Source organism: Pleurodeles waltl, chromosome 4_1 (assembly GCF_031143425.1).
Source record: "Pleurodeles waltl isolate 20211129_DDA chromosome 4_1, aPleWal1.hap1.20221129, whole genome shotgun sequence".
Lineage (NCBI taxonomy): Eukaryota > Metazoa > Chordata > Amphibia > Caudata > Salamandridae > Pleurodeles > Pleurodeles waltl.
This window is the reverse complement of record NC_090442.1, coordinates 922,492,888-922,505,996: the sequence shown is the minus strand read 5'-3', so window position 1 is coordinate 922,505,996 and position 13,109 is coordinate 922,492,888. Positions and strand designations below refer to the sequence as shown.

General features: G+C 41.3%; 1 protein-coding gene and 1 long non-coding RNA gene across 11 annotated transcripts in view; one reads left to right on the top strand and one right to left on the bottom strand.

Annotated features, from left to right (window-relative positions):
* Positions 1-637, top strand: part of LOC138288280 (uncharacterized) — a 344,175-nt gene extending 343,538 nt beyond the window's left edge. The window contains exon 3 of the long non-coding RNA XR_011202365.1: positions 572-637. This is a non-coding gene — a long non-coding RNA (uncharacterized lncRNA). The remainder of the gene's footprint in view (positions 1-571) is intronic.
* The window catches only part of MAGI2 (membrane associated guanylate kinase, WW and PDZ domain containing 2), a 2,755,167-nt gene that overhangs the window by 546,441 nt on the left and 2,195,617 nt on the right, over positions 1-13,109 (bottom strand). For all 10 annotated transcript variants that reach the window (XM_069229701.1, XM_069229700.1, XM_069229695.1 and 7 more), the window contains one exon: positions 9,836-10,474. In XM_069229701.1, the coding sequence (XP_069085802.1) occupies positions 9,836-10,474 (639 nt within the window). The remainder of the gene's footprint in view (positions 1-9,835; positions 10,475-13,109) is intronic.

Below are 13,109 nucleotides of genomic sequence, written 5' to 3'. Positions count from 1 at the left end.
ACTGCCCCCATCGGTCTGTAGGCCAATTAGTCGAACTGGCTACCCGTTCAAAGTTCGTAAAGAATGCATCAGGATCCTCATTCTCCTGATACTTCTGCAGAACAGTGCTGGGCACATTGGGGTGTACTCGAGTCGCTGCTATGGTTTCAGTCAGTTTTCCAATGGCGGTCTCATAGACCAGCTGATTATTGGCAATAATGGTTGCCTGACTTTTCAAAGCAGTTTGTAAGGCTTCGCATTCTTCTTTAGCTTCTTTTAACTGTTCTTCCCAAACAAGTTGCAAATGTCTCTGGACCTCAGCTAGCTGAGCAATCATGTTGGCTAGGGTGGGTTTCTCCTCCATTATTCTTAGCCTGTCCTTCAAGGGGGATAAATCCTACTTCTGTCACCACTGTGACAGAGTAAGTAATAATGAGGGTTTGCAAGCATAGTGATGGGTTTCTAAAAGTGTTTATTTCTTTCTTTTAGTTTTTACTGTAATTTCTTTAGTTCACTATTGTCACAAGTTATTCGCAGGGTTGTAGTCCTTGAATGGTTCTTTCTTCTTTTCTTCTTATCTTCCCGGGTTTAGGTAGTCATCTCATTGCAGTGGAGGAGATTAGGTGGAAGAGGAAGAAGAGAAGAGACCGTTTAGAAGGTACGGTTATTTTTTATTATATTGTCTTCTTTTCTTATTATCTTTAATCTTTCCCACAGTCTTTCTTTTTTCTCTTTTCTGTCTCCTGTCTCCTGTCTCACTGCTTTGTCTTGGTAGTATTTACTCTTCTGTTTTCTTGGTCTCTTTTTCTGGGCTGTTCTGCATTCTAGGCTTTATGCTAAACCCTTTTTCTCTCTGTCAATAGTTGATTCTGTTGCTGCCCCGCTTCTATATCTTCCTTTCCTTTTCTATCGATAAAGCGTGTTTCTCTTTCCTTTTCCCGCTTTCTTTTCTCTCTCCGCTGTTTTCCCTGACAGAGCCTTTTTCTCTTTATTTGTATACTGTGCCCATCCCCGTGCATGCTTAGCCTTCTTTTCCGCTCTCTCAGCAGCTGTTTCCCTGATGGTGCCTAATGGTATACTGTGCCCTGTGCCCATGCGTGGTTTCTCACTACCCGCCCCTTCCCTCTCTTCCGTGCCCCCCTGTTCTCCGTTTATGGAGAGGTTCGTACCTGAGATGGCCACGTTCTTCCCTGAACGTGGCAAGTCTCTGAGCTTCTTCTCCCTCCTTCTGTGCAGCAATCCTCCTTACGGCTGCCTTGCTCCTCCTCCAGTCTCTCTGCTCCGTAACCTTCCAGGAATTCATCCTCGCCTCGCGTTCCTTCGCCTTCCGGTGCCGTTGTCCCTCCTTTGTCCACTTCTGTTGTCGGCGGCCCGGTGGCAGGACTTATGTTTTTTTTTTCCCCCTTGATCGCCGACTCCTCCTGACATCTTCTTGTCCCCTGCGGCTCCGCCTCATCCTGTATGACATCAGCAAACTGCAAAGTGCCCCAGGAGTACTTCCACTGCGGCCCTCGGCTCGGCACCCTGTCACACCTATAATTCTTGTCTTGTACATGTTAACTGTTTCATAACACCTGTTAAGGTCCTCCCATTGTTTTACCACCAATATGCCTTTTATCTTGAAATGTATTAGACAAGCTTAGGACTCTCTGGGCAAAGTTTGTGCATAGTTTCAAACTCATATTTATAACATTCTATCCACTTTATAGAATATCATTTTTCACCAGGAATTTGAACATGATAAGATGCTAACTTATTTGTTGAATTTTTAACTTTAAATCAAAATTCCTTTTTAAATTACTTTAATCATAGCTACAATATGGAGAACAAGAGTGGCCATAAATGGGGCAATATAGTTTTTATTTAGGTGTAAGACAATGACTTCCTAACATGAGTCAGAAACACCTACTGAAATGTATATGTGCGGGCGCAAGCATAGTGATAGTTCTCAGTACTGGCTTTTATTATAGCTTATTGACTCATTCCATAAGAAGCAACACAAAATCATTGAACCTTGCTAGTTTAAGTTTCCTGGATTGCAGGAAAGGGAGTATGATGGGTGTCAGGATCAATCATTCTCATTCGGTGAGCCAATAAGTGTACAGACATTTGTTGCACTATCATACATTTTCACCTGCTCCTATTTAAATGTATGTCAAGATTTTTACATGTAAATGTAAAATGTAAATGTAAATTTGCACTTGTATAGCGCACTACTCACCCGTTAGGGTCTCAAGGCGCTGTACTCATACCGCTATGGAACCCCTCCTGGCTTTTCCCTGTGAGGTTCCCACTCCTGAGCACCCCCAGGGTGAAGCCAGGCATCCAAGCGCTGTTGGGGCCGTTGTGGAGATTAAGCAAGCTATTGCCCAGAGTTGCAGAGTGGGACCCATAAATTAGATTAGGCACCGAGGCGAGAATTATCTGGTCAAGGGGAATTGAGCCCAAGACCTGCCAAAGCGGGACTTGAACCCTGGTCTTGAGCCAGATCTCTGCTTCAGGGTCTGCCGCTCTAACCATTGAGCCACACTTCTCCACTATGTGAAAGGCTTTGCTAAATCTTCCAAAGAGCAGCTTCATTCCACTATTCATTCAATGTTCTGTTTTTGTACGAATGATGTTTCATGACAAGAATTTAACGGCATCTGCTCTGAGGAAGGTCAAGCAAGAAGTGTTGCGATTTATTCACAGACAGCAAATTATATAAATGCATGGTCATTATTGATTGTCCGGTGACATGGTTATTTTGGGTACTAGGTATTTTGCAATATTATCGTAGAGTTTGAAAGGTGCATTATTGAGGGTCTGAATATTGCTTTTGACAACCCATTTCTTTTGTTTTTTTCTTCTTGCAACCTCAATTATGACTTGCACCTTCAACAACCACGCTGATCCTTTCACACAGGCTTGTTAAATACTCAACATATAACCTATAAGTTGCCAAAAATGTGTCATTGATTTGGGAAGTGGTTATTTATAATAGTGCAATAACCACAATCAGGTGAGGTCAAACCACAGGGCTTGCTTTAGAGTTTGGTGGACGAGTTACTTTGTCACAACATAGGGATAACCTATCTGCTTATTAAAAGTGCATGTTATCCTATTGCACTTCTAATAAGGTGAACAAGATATCCATCTTGCTGTGATGGAGTAATCGATTTGCCAACCTCTATATGGTGACCTTAGTTCTAACGGAATGTCCACTTAACTCCTGGTAGCTGAGGCACAAACAGAAGGCAATTCCAAGAAAGATGTTAAGTTCAAGCAATATAACCTATTTTGAAATAAATGTCGAGATTTAAAGTTTCCTCCCTACTTGAAAGGCATGCCAATATTGAGACCAGTTGGCAGCAAGGACTTCTGGTCGCTGGTACTAATGAGGAAAAATCATAACATTGCTGTCTTTGCCTCTTCACACATTCCCACCACAACATTTCATTTGAAAGAGAGAAAAACTTGTCCTCAAGTCTACAAACATGAAGTATCGGTTTATACAACTGAGAACAAAAGGATCTCAGCACAGTTGACTTGTAGCTAAACACTAGTGAAAATCGCCTCTTCAATGTGTATTTTGTCCATCATGGTAGTTAACACAGGTCTTGCTTTTATCTCACGACTTTCATAATAATGTAAAAAACGTCCCTGTTTTTGTTTTACTAACTTAACAAATAACAGGTTTCTTTCAACATAAAACAGGCAATCAGATGGCAAATGTTTTTAGAGTTGTCACTTTTCAACCCCCAAATCCCATTGGAACTCAACAATTAGAATGCTAACAGTGTATTTTCTAAAAGGAAATGAGAGTGGTTTTATAGATATGCTTTCTCCCTTCTATTTGAGGAATGACCAATTTACTTATAAGTGGGCCAGATCGAAGACAGATTTTCAGGATGACTAGTGACTAAGTAAATGAGGGTGTTAGAAATGGGGTTTTTGGTTGGAAGTCAGGTTACCCTCTGTCCAAGCAAGAACCCTCACTCTAGTCAGGGTAAGTCACATACAATCCAAAATTGTCCTGTGCCCACCCTCTGGTAGCTTGGCACGAGCAGTCAGGCTTAACTTAGAAGGCAATGTGTAAAAAATGTGTGCAATAAATCATACAATAACACAATATAGCACCACAAAAATACACCACACAGTGTTTAGAAAAATATATAATATTTATCAGGATAATTGTAGGTCAAAACGAATAAAGATGCAATGTGAAATTGTAGAGATATCACTGAAAAGTGATATAAAGTGTCTTAAGTCTTTAAAAAGCAAACAAAGTCTCTTTCAAGCACAAAGTACCTGGTTTAAAGTGGAAAATCTCAGCAAAGGGCCGCAGAAGAAGAGATACATGGAAAAATGGTGTGTGCGTCGATTTATCCCCTGCACACATGGACTTGCATCGTTATTTTTCACGCGGGGAAGTCCTGCGTCGTTTTCCAGCGTGCAGACAGTCTCTTTCTGTGGGTCGAGGGATTACCAGATGTCCCGGGGTCTGTGCATGGATTCTCCTGCTTGTTTTCCAGCTGCGCGTCGTTCCGCGGGGCTGTGCGTCGAAGTTTCACTCTCACGGCACGCGTCGCAACGATTTCCCCTCTGGAAGTCGGGCGGTGTTGTCCTTGCGTCAAAGTTCCGATCGTCCTGAAGGCGTCGTGTCGATCAGTGTCGGTGTGCGGCGTTTTTCTCACCACGGAGCAAGCTGTGCGTCGAAATTTTCGCCGCACGAAGAGTCCAAATTAAAAAGAGAAGTGTTTTTGGTCCTGAGACGTCAGGGAACAGGAGGCAAGCTCTATCCAAGCCCTTGGAGAGCACTTTGACAGCCAGAGAAGAGTTCAGCAAGGCAGCAGGGCAACAGCAAGGCAGCAGTCCTTTGTAGAAAGCAGTCAGGTGAGTCCTTTAGGCAGCCAGGCAGTTCTTCTTGGCAGGATGCAGGTTCTGGTTCACGTTTCTTCTCCAGTAAGTGTCTGATGAGGTAGGGCAGAGGCCCTATTTTATACCCAAATGTGCCTTTGAAGTGGGGGAGACTTCAAAGAGTGGCTAAGAAGTGCACCAGGTCCCCTTTCAGTTCAATCCTGTCTGCCAGGGTCCCAGTAGGGGGTGTGGCAGTCCTTTGTGTGAGAGCAGGCCCTCCACCCTCCCAGCCCAGGAAGACCCATTCAAAATGCAGATGTATGCAAGTGAGGCTGAGTACCCTGTGTTTGGGGTGTGTCTGAGTGAATGCACAAGGAGCTGTCAACCAAGCCCAGCCAGACGTGGATTGTAAGGCACAGAAAGATTTAAGTGCAAAGAAATGCTCACTTTCTAAAAGTGGCATTTCTAGAATAGTAATATTAAATCCAACTTCACCAGTCAGCAGGATTTGGTATTACCATTCTGGCCATACTAAATATGACCTTCCTACTCCTTTCAGATCAGCAGCTACCACTTCAGTATCTGTATGAGGGCAGCCCCAATGTTAGCCTATGAAGGGAGCAGGCCTCACAGTAGTGCAAAACGATTTAGGAGTTTTACACTACTAGGTCATGTAACTACACAGGTACATGTCCTGCCTTTCACCCACACAGCCCCCTGCTCTAGGGGTTACCTAGGGCACACATTAAAGGTGACTTATATGTGGAGAAAGGGGAGGTTTAGGTTTGGCAAGTACTATTAAATGCCAAGTCGAGGTGACAGTGAAACTGTACACACTGGCCTTTCAATGGCAGGCCTGAGACAAGGTAAAGGGGCTACTTAAGTGGGTGGCACAACCAGTGCTGCAGGCTCACTAGTAGCATTTAATCTACAGGCCCTAGGCACATATAGTGCACATTACTAGGGACTTATAAGTAGATTAAATAGTCCAATCAGGTATGATCCAAAGTTACCATGTTTAAAGGGAGAGGGCATATGCACTTTACCACTGGTTAGCAGTGATAAAGTGCACAGAGTCTAAAAGCCAGCAAAAACAGTGTCCAAAAAGTGGAGGGAGGCAGGCAAAAAGTTAGGGGTGACCACCCTAAGGCTGTCAGGTCTAACAGAGGGTCATTAAGATACATTGCTTGTCAATATTCTGAAAATGTGATTATTCCACCCTTCTTATTCTATATTGTACACCAAATTCGATATTCTCAGAACAACGATGAGCCATAATAGTATAATACCACTAGGTACTTTGGACTAACCATTATGTGCACCTTCCATCTCCATCCACTTTATTGCATTGTGTTAGTTCAACCAAAGATAGGAGGTCCAGCTTCTAATGTCACTGAATTATACCCACACCACTTGTCGAGTTCACCCTATATTTATAAGGACTCTTGTCAGATTTTACCATTTGGGAGTCACTTTAGCTGCACTAAAGTGGAGCCCCGCTCCTTCGAACACATGTGAAAAGGAAATACACTTGGAATTTAGAAGAGCATTGAAAACCACAGATTTACAATAAACAATGTATCACTCCATTTCACTACCTTTTAACTGTTCCCATGCAATTATGTCTCACGTTGAAAGTGTGCTTTCCAAAAGAAAACAACACAGCATAAATTGAAACAGGGTGCAGGATATAAGCAACCTTGCCCTCCCATAAATTAATGTTTAAATCTAAAATGTAACAAAACCAACAAACTATTGAGAAAGAATGTAAATATTTGATTACTTTACAACCATCTTTTTTGTAGCTTGTGTGCATGCCTGCCCTGTTCTTACTGCAACCACTACAATGTCCTCCACACAACGTAATATACAAGGTATCTTGCTAACTTATTTTCTCTTACACTTTTTCGGTCATGTACATTCCCATACAGCATCTTTATTCTGATTTCTTCATTATGGGGGTCATTATGACCCCGGCAGTGAATGGTAATGTGGCAGTATTACCAGCAACAGACTTGCGGTAAATACCGCCACATTATGAGATTGACGGGTTGACTGCATCCAACCCACCACTTCACTACTCATACCGCCATGGCGATATCAGCCTCTGGGCCGAAGATTTCAGTCTCCAGCCCGGCGCCCAGCACAGTACTGCCGGCTGCATTATGAGCCTGCCTCCCACTATGGTTTTTGTGGTGTTAGCAATGCCGTGAAAAACATGGTGGTAGACCCTACTGGTGACAGGGAATTCCTTCCATGTCACTGATAGGTGACTTCCCCACCCCTCAACACACACCTGACACCCCCACCCCTCCCTCCAAAGCCCCCCACCCCCATACACACACTAACCCTCCACCCTGATATCCAAACACCCCCTATCCCCGATCGAAACACACACCCCCACCCCTCCGATCATCACCCCCACCCTCACCCTCTCCGATCAACACACATACACCCCCATACACGCACACACACAGACATACATCATGGTAACACCCAATCACTCACACTGGCATACATGCATTCATACACACATACTTCCAGGCATGCTCACACACATTCTTACACAGTCACTCACACGCATACAACCGTGCAAACAACACAACACACACAGACACATTCACACACACACACACTCACATATTCATGCACACACTCAGACACACACCCACAACACCCCCCACCCACAACACCCCCTCCCCTGTTGGAAGCCCAACTTACCTTGGTCGAGGAGGTCTTCCGGCATGGAAGGGGCGCTGATACTGCCAGCAGCGCCCTCCAGCAGAACACCGCCGGGCCGTATTACTTGTCATAATATGGCTGGTGCTGTTCAACTGGCGTAGCAGTGCCACCTTACCACCATCTCCCACAATAAACACTGCCAGATTGTAGTCACAGTGGCGGTATTTTGGTGGCCGTCACCTCGCCAGTAGGCGGTTTATACCGCCAATGTCAAAACGACCACCTATGTCTTCTTTAAATTTTAATCTCCTAAATCTCTACAATAGAAAGCTTTTAGTTTCATTCTCCACCACCAAACCTCGTGTACAGACAACAAGGGCAAGGCATTTACCCTACCAAAATCCTTGAATTCAGCAGCAATACATATGATTATTTAGGCTCTAAGGCAATGGGACATCTCACAATCCAATATAGGTTAACTGCCTCCTCAAGGAAAAATGAAAAAACAGTCACTTCAAATTTACTTTACTCCATTTACATTACTGGTGATTGTGAAATATATCCCACTTCTTGGATCTATCATGGTTGTGATATGAATGTTATATTCTACCTCTCTAACACCAGTGTTCAAGTTTGTTCATGGTAGGGTTATCTGTTTACATATCATGCTTACATGGATTCTCCATAGAAGTAATTCTTATTTGAAAAGTCTGCTTTTGAGCATTGTTTTCAAAACTTACAATTTCTACTACAGGTGAAAACTAACATTCACTTTCTAATTCTTTGTAGGCCTCGCTTTGAATTGTTGTCTCTAGTTTTGAACCTGCCAACCTGAACAAATGTCTATGAGCCTTCATCAGGCTTTATTTACTTTACAACCATACTGCAGTTTGTTCGTAATAAAAATGGATAAATTGGAAAATGCTGAATATGAGATTTTCCTGTTAATAGTGACACAGATCTTCCATTTTTTCTTTTTAAAAGAATTCATAAACGTGCAGCTCTATAACACACAACAAGTAACTATTACAGAAAATAATTTACTTTGACTTTTTGGTAGTTTGGCACCTACAGTGAAACATGACTGGTCACACATGCTCCTAAAACCTTTGGCAGCTAATTAATTAGTATGTTGACTCTCCATTACCGAACAATTTGTTGAGCCGATGTCTCTTATTGGCTTGCTGCCCTGTTCTTTGCTACAAAAGTCAACAGATTCATGGCACCTTAAGCATTGGAGCACATTTTAAAAGAGTAGGGCACTATGAGTGTGATAAAAACAGGACCTTATGTGGACTCTCCGCTAGATAATTACCAGAATTACTGACCAAGGATTTTGGAATCGCTGTTCTGTGGAGGCCAGTACAGGATTGAAACACACTTAAATGAAACACTGCTTCATGGTCTTTGAACACAAACCCTTATTGAGCTTCATACAGTGTCACTCTACAAACAAATGTATGTTATGTGACTATGTCAACAATGGAAACTAAAATAAGCAGAATATACGAGAAGGAACATGGCCAGCAGAATGGGACATCATAATCTGCATTTGGCTTCGTTTTCACAGACTTTCCCTGGCACTCTTTAAGGATCTCTTATTATGGCTAGGCCCCATATAAATCAGATCTGATAGTGGAAGATACATGCACCTTGACATGCATAGGATGCACGGCCTGTAACTCAATGCAGATATCTAATCACTGATTTAGTCCTCAGCAGCCTGCTATATTCATATACACAATTACAGCCAATTTCAGAAATTGCCAACCATACTGCAGACAAATAAAAACAAAATGTCACAGGCGAATGAACAATGGATAAACAAGAAATTCACACATATTTAATTACAATGTCTCTTCTTTGACACTTTGTATCACAAATCGGTTATATGTTACAGTAATATGGTCAAGAGATTGACCTGCAAGGATACAAGATATTGTATCCTCAGACTAACACTATAACTTCAATAGAAGGATAGATAGATAGATAGATAGATAGATAGATAGATAGATAGATAGATAGATAGATAGATAGATAGATAGTTTATATTTACTTGAGCTAAGATCTACCTACCCTGACAAAATAGTGCTAGTGGATGCAATATTTTGATGGTTAGAAATTATACAAGGACATAGTGGCACAGTATCTTCAAATGTACACAACACTGAAACATGGACAGCAGAAAAATAAATATGTATTATTGTAGCATGGAGGTTCTCTTCAGTCAGAGCAAATAGGACATCTATCAGCATAAATGGCACACTGTATGTGAACTTTGAAGGGGCAGCAGGCTTTTAGTCATTCATTTCAAGAAGACATTCTCATAGCTTACCTCCTCTATGAATAGTTAAGGATGCTTCATTTCCAATTGGACAGTCTTTAAGTATATCCACTACTTCTGCATGGTTCCGGCTCTGAACATTCTGCTGGTTAATCTCCACAATAAGGTCACCTTCACACAAACCAGGACATCCCTGAATGTCTAGAATTTGCTTAACTCTTTGCCCAGTTGGACTGTCTGCTATTGTGAAGCCAAAGCCCTGGGCCCCTTTCACAATGGTTAAGGTCATGAGTTCAGCTTGGGTGGCTCCTGAGGAAGCCATGGACACATTATCGTCATGGGCTGGTGGTGGTGGGAATGTACTGTCAAGCTGGATATCTGCAGGCATTGAGTGCAAAGAGTGAGGTGGCCGATCTGCTACATCCGGAACAGATTGAGAGGTCCTCGAAAGGTATTCCAAATAGGTTTCATAGTTATTTCTTCCATTTACCACCACTGGTGGTCTCTCTATCACTGAAAATGGTGGAACCATACTGCTGGCGGAATCTTCAGGATCATATGGCAAAGGGTATCCACGACATAGCACCAGGTTGACACTTTGACCAATAGGAACAGACTGGAAGATTTTGACCACATCCGCATGAGTATGCCCAAGGACACAAACTTCATTAATATAGACAATGACATCACCTATAAGGAGGAGAAAATGATTGACAACATGAGAGGCCTTCAACTAATATTAATTCAGAAGACTGGATGAAAAAGGCTACTTAAAAAAATCTCTTTGCCTGTGCAAACATACTATAATGAGTTGAAGATGTGTAGATATTGAGTTCATGGGTTTCCAGGTTAGAGAAACTTGCCAACAAATGAGAAGTGAACTATTAATGTATTATTTAGAATCATTTTCAGATTCAAACTCTGAAAATTCAGTGTTGACACTTACATTCTACACAGATGCATTTTGGAATGCTCAGAACATATTTTAAATGCCTTGCTAATATAATACCCTACAAGAGAGGTCTATATTTGTCATTAAAGCACCATTTAGAACCTTTAATTTACTATGTAGTAATGGCACTAAAGGTGAGAGTTTCTTGGAAAATAAGGTGGCATGGGACATACAGAGAGGAGGATACCTATAGATTTTTTCAAGTGATCAAGTTAGAGTAACCACTGGCACATAGTGTAAAGCAATGCTGTACTGTAAATGGTCTTGATTGAAGCATTTATTCTGTCATCATTCATATCCTTCAACCATGTTATAATCTACCTTTAATTACCATAAACTCTGAGTAATCCAAAATCGTTATTAATACTCCTTAAAAAAAGGCATAATTGTTTCAGCAAAGTTACTTAAGATCAGAAAAAATAACGAAAATCACAAGACAGAGGCAAGGTTGTACATTATTTGGTAATTATACATTTCAAAATTATTTTACATAGTGGATTTTTTATCTGTTTGGTTTTCTTAAATCACAAAATAATAAATGAATGACTCATGAATTAAGTCATTGTCTTGTGGGTTTTTATGCATAATAATAATAATAATAATAATCATCATCATCATCATCATCAATACTTTATTCGATTGTATCTCACAATCATAAAAGCAAATAAAATATACAAAGTAACACCAGTCAACAATCACATAAAATAGATAAATAAAATAAGTCAAGACATACAACAATTGATACCATATGATAAAATTCACTACAGAAACTGAGTCCAATTATTCTTCTAAAATAATAATAATAATAATACATCAAGTCAGAAACATGCATTCGCATGGTTATTCCCCACTTCTCAAGGCATCGCTGGTAATCCTGCAGTAATCCCATATCCTGAAATCACTGAACCCAATGGCATCTTTAATTCAGGGTGCAGAACTGTAGATGTAGTTCCCCTGCACATCTAAAATTAAGTGTAAAAGAGTATTTCCATCCATGAGGTGCATAAAAACAAACTTCAATCAAAATCGATTTTTCTGTCAAATATTTAGATAATGCTAAAATGGGAATGGGGTGAGGCGCTGAGTTATTCAATGGTAGCAAACCCTGCTTTAGTAAGATTGCAGCTTTGTTTATTCTATGATTAAAATGCCTCTTGTGCTTGTTGAGTGGCTGATTCATATTTTAACAAGACTAGTGTATTCTAGATTCCATGGTAATTCTGCATGGTAATTCCACATACTAGAATTACCGATATCCGTCGTATAGGCAAACGTGGGTGTAGAAACACATTGAATATATCAGTGCACTTGAACCGATGGCCCAAGAATCGATGAACTTTTGACATATCCTGCATGGAAATGTATATTTAAAGGCGAATTGTATCCTTTGGCATTGCCTTATTTCTTGGGCACACATGGGGTGCTGGTGTGGTTTATATGACTATGATATTTCAGTGAGGGTAAGAAAGCCCTCGTTTCTTTGAATTTTGAGTCAAAACGAGATGTAAGGGTCTGCGGAATTGCATACAATTTTCCCATCAAAAATACGTGAAAGTTCAGGAAATTACAACGTCTGCGCAAATTACAAGATATGCACTTTTAGGTAGCAAGTAAAAATTGAATGTGCGGGCAGACTTCGCTTACAGAGTCACTCAAGATAATGGCAAGGGGACTAACTCACAGAAGAAACTGTCTCTCTCAATCTAGTCTTTTGCAGGACATTGTCTGCTCACCACTCTCTTGCGAGACATTTTCTGATCAAATCCGTCTCCTCCGCTGCAGAAACCGTACAAAATACGGACATGTAGCAGCAAAATAACCTAGGCCCACACTTATACTTTTTTTGGCGCCGCATTTGCGTCATTTTTTTACACAAAAGCGCCGCAAACTTTCATAGTACATATACATTTTGTAAGTTTGCGCCGCTTTTGCGTAAAAAAAAAAAATGACGCAAATGTGGGGCAAAACAGCGTATAAATCTGGGCCCTAGTGTGTTTGCTGCAGGCTTTGGGCTATTCTCCTCTGAGACACTGTCTATTCCCAGGCACAACAGGCCAGGGCCGTCCTTGGCGCTGCCTGCACGCTCTTTGTTTGCAGTAATTAAGGAGCAGTGCTTGTTGGAGCATCAATGGGAAAGAGATACCAGCTCCAGAAAGAAAAGGTGAGCTATGTCCTGACACGATTGGATGGAAGAGAAAGGCGAACAATAGCTATTTAATGAGTCAACTATTCCAGTTCAATGCATAAATCATTTGATCAGTAGCATGTTAATAAAACCGTTCCAGAAGAAAAAGAAAACATTAATTATATACCCACTGTGCGCAGTATATTGAAATATGTGGAAGTCCACCAATTGTTCATTTTGAAAAAGCT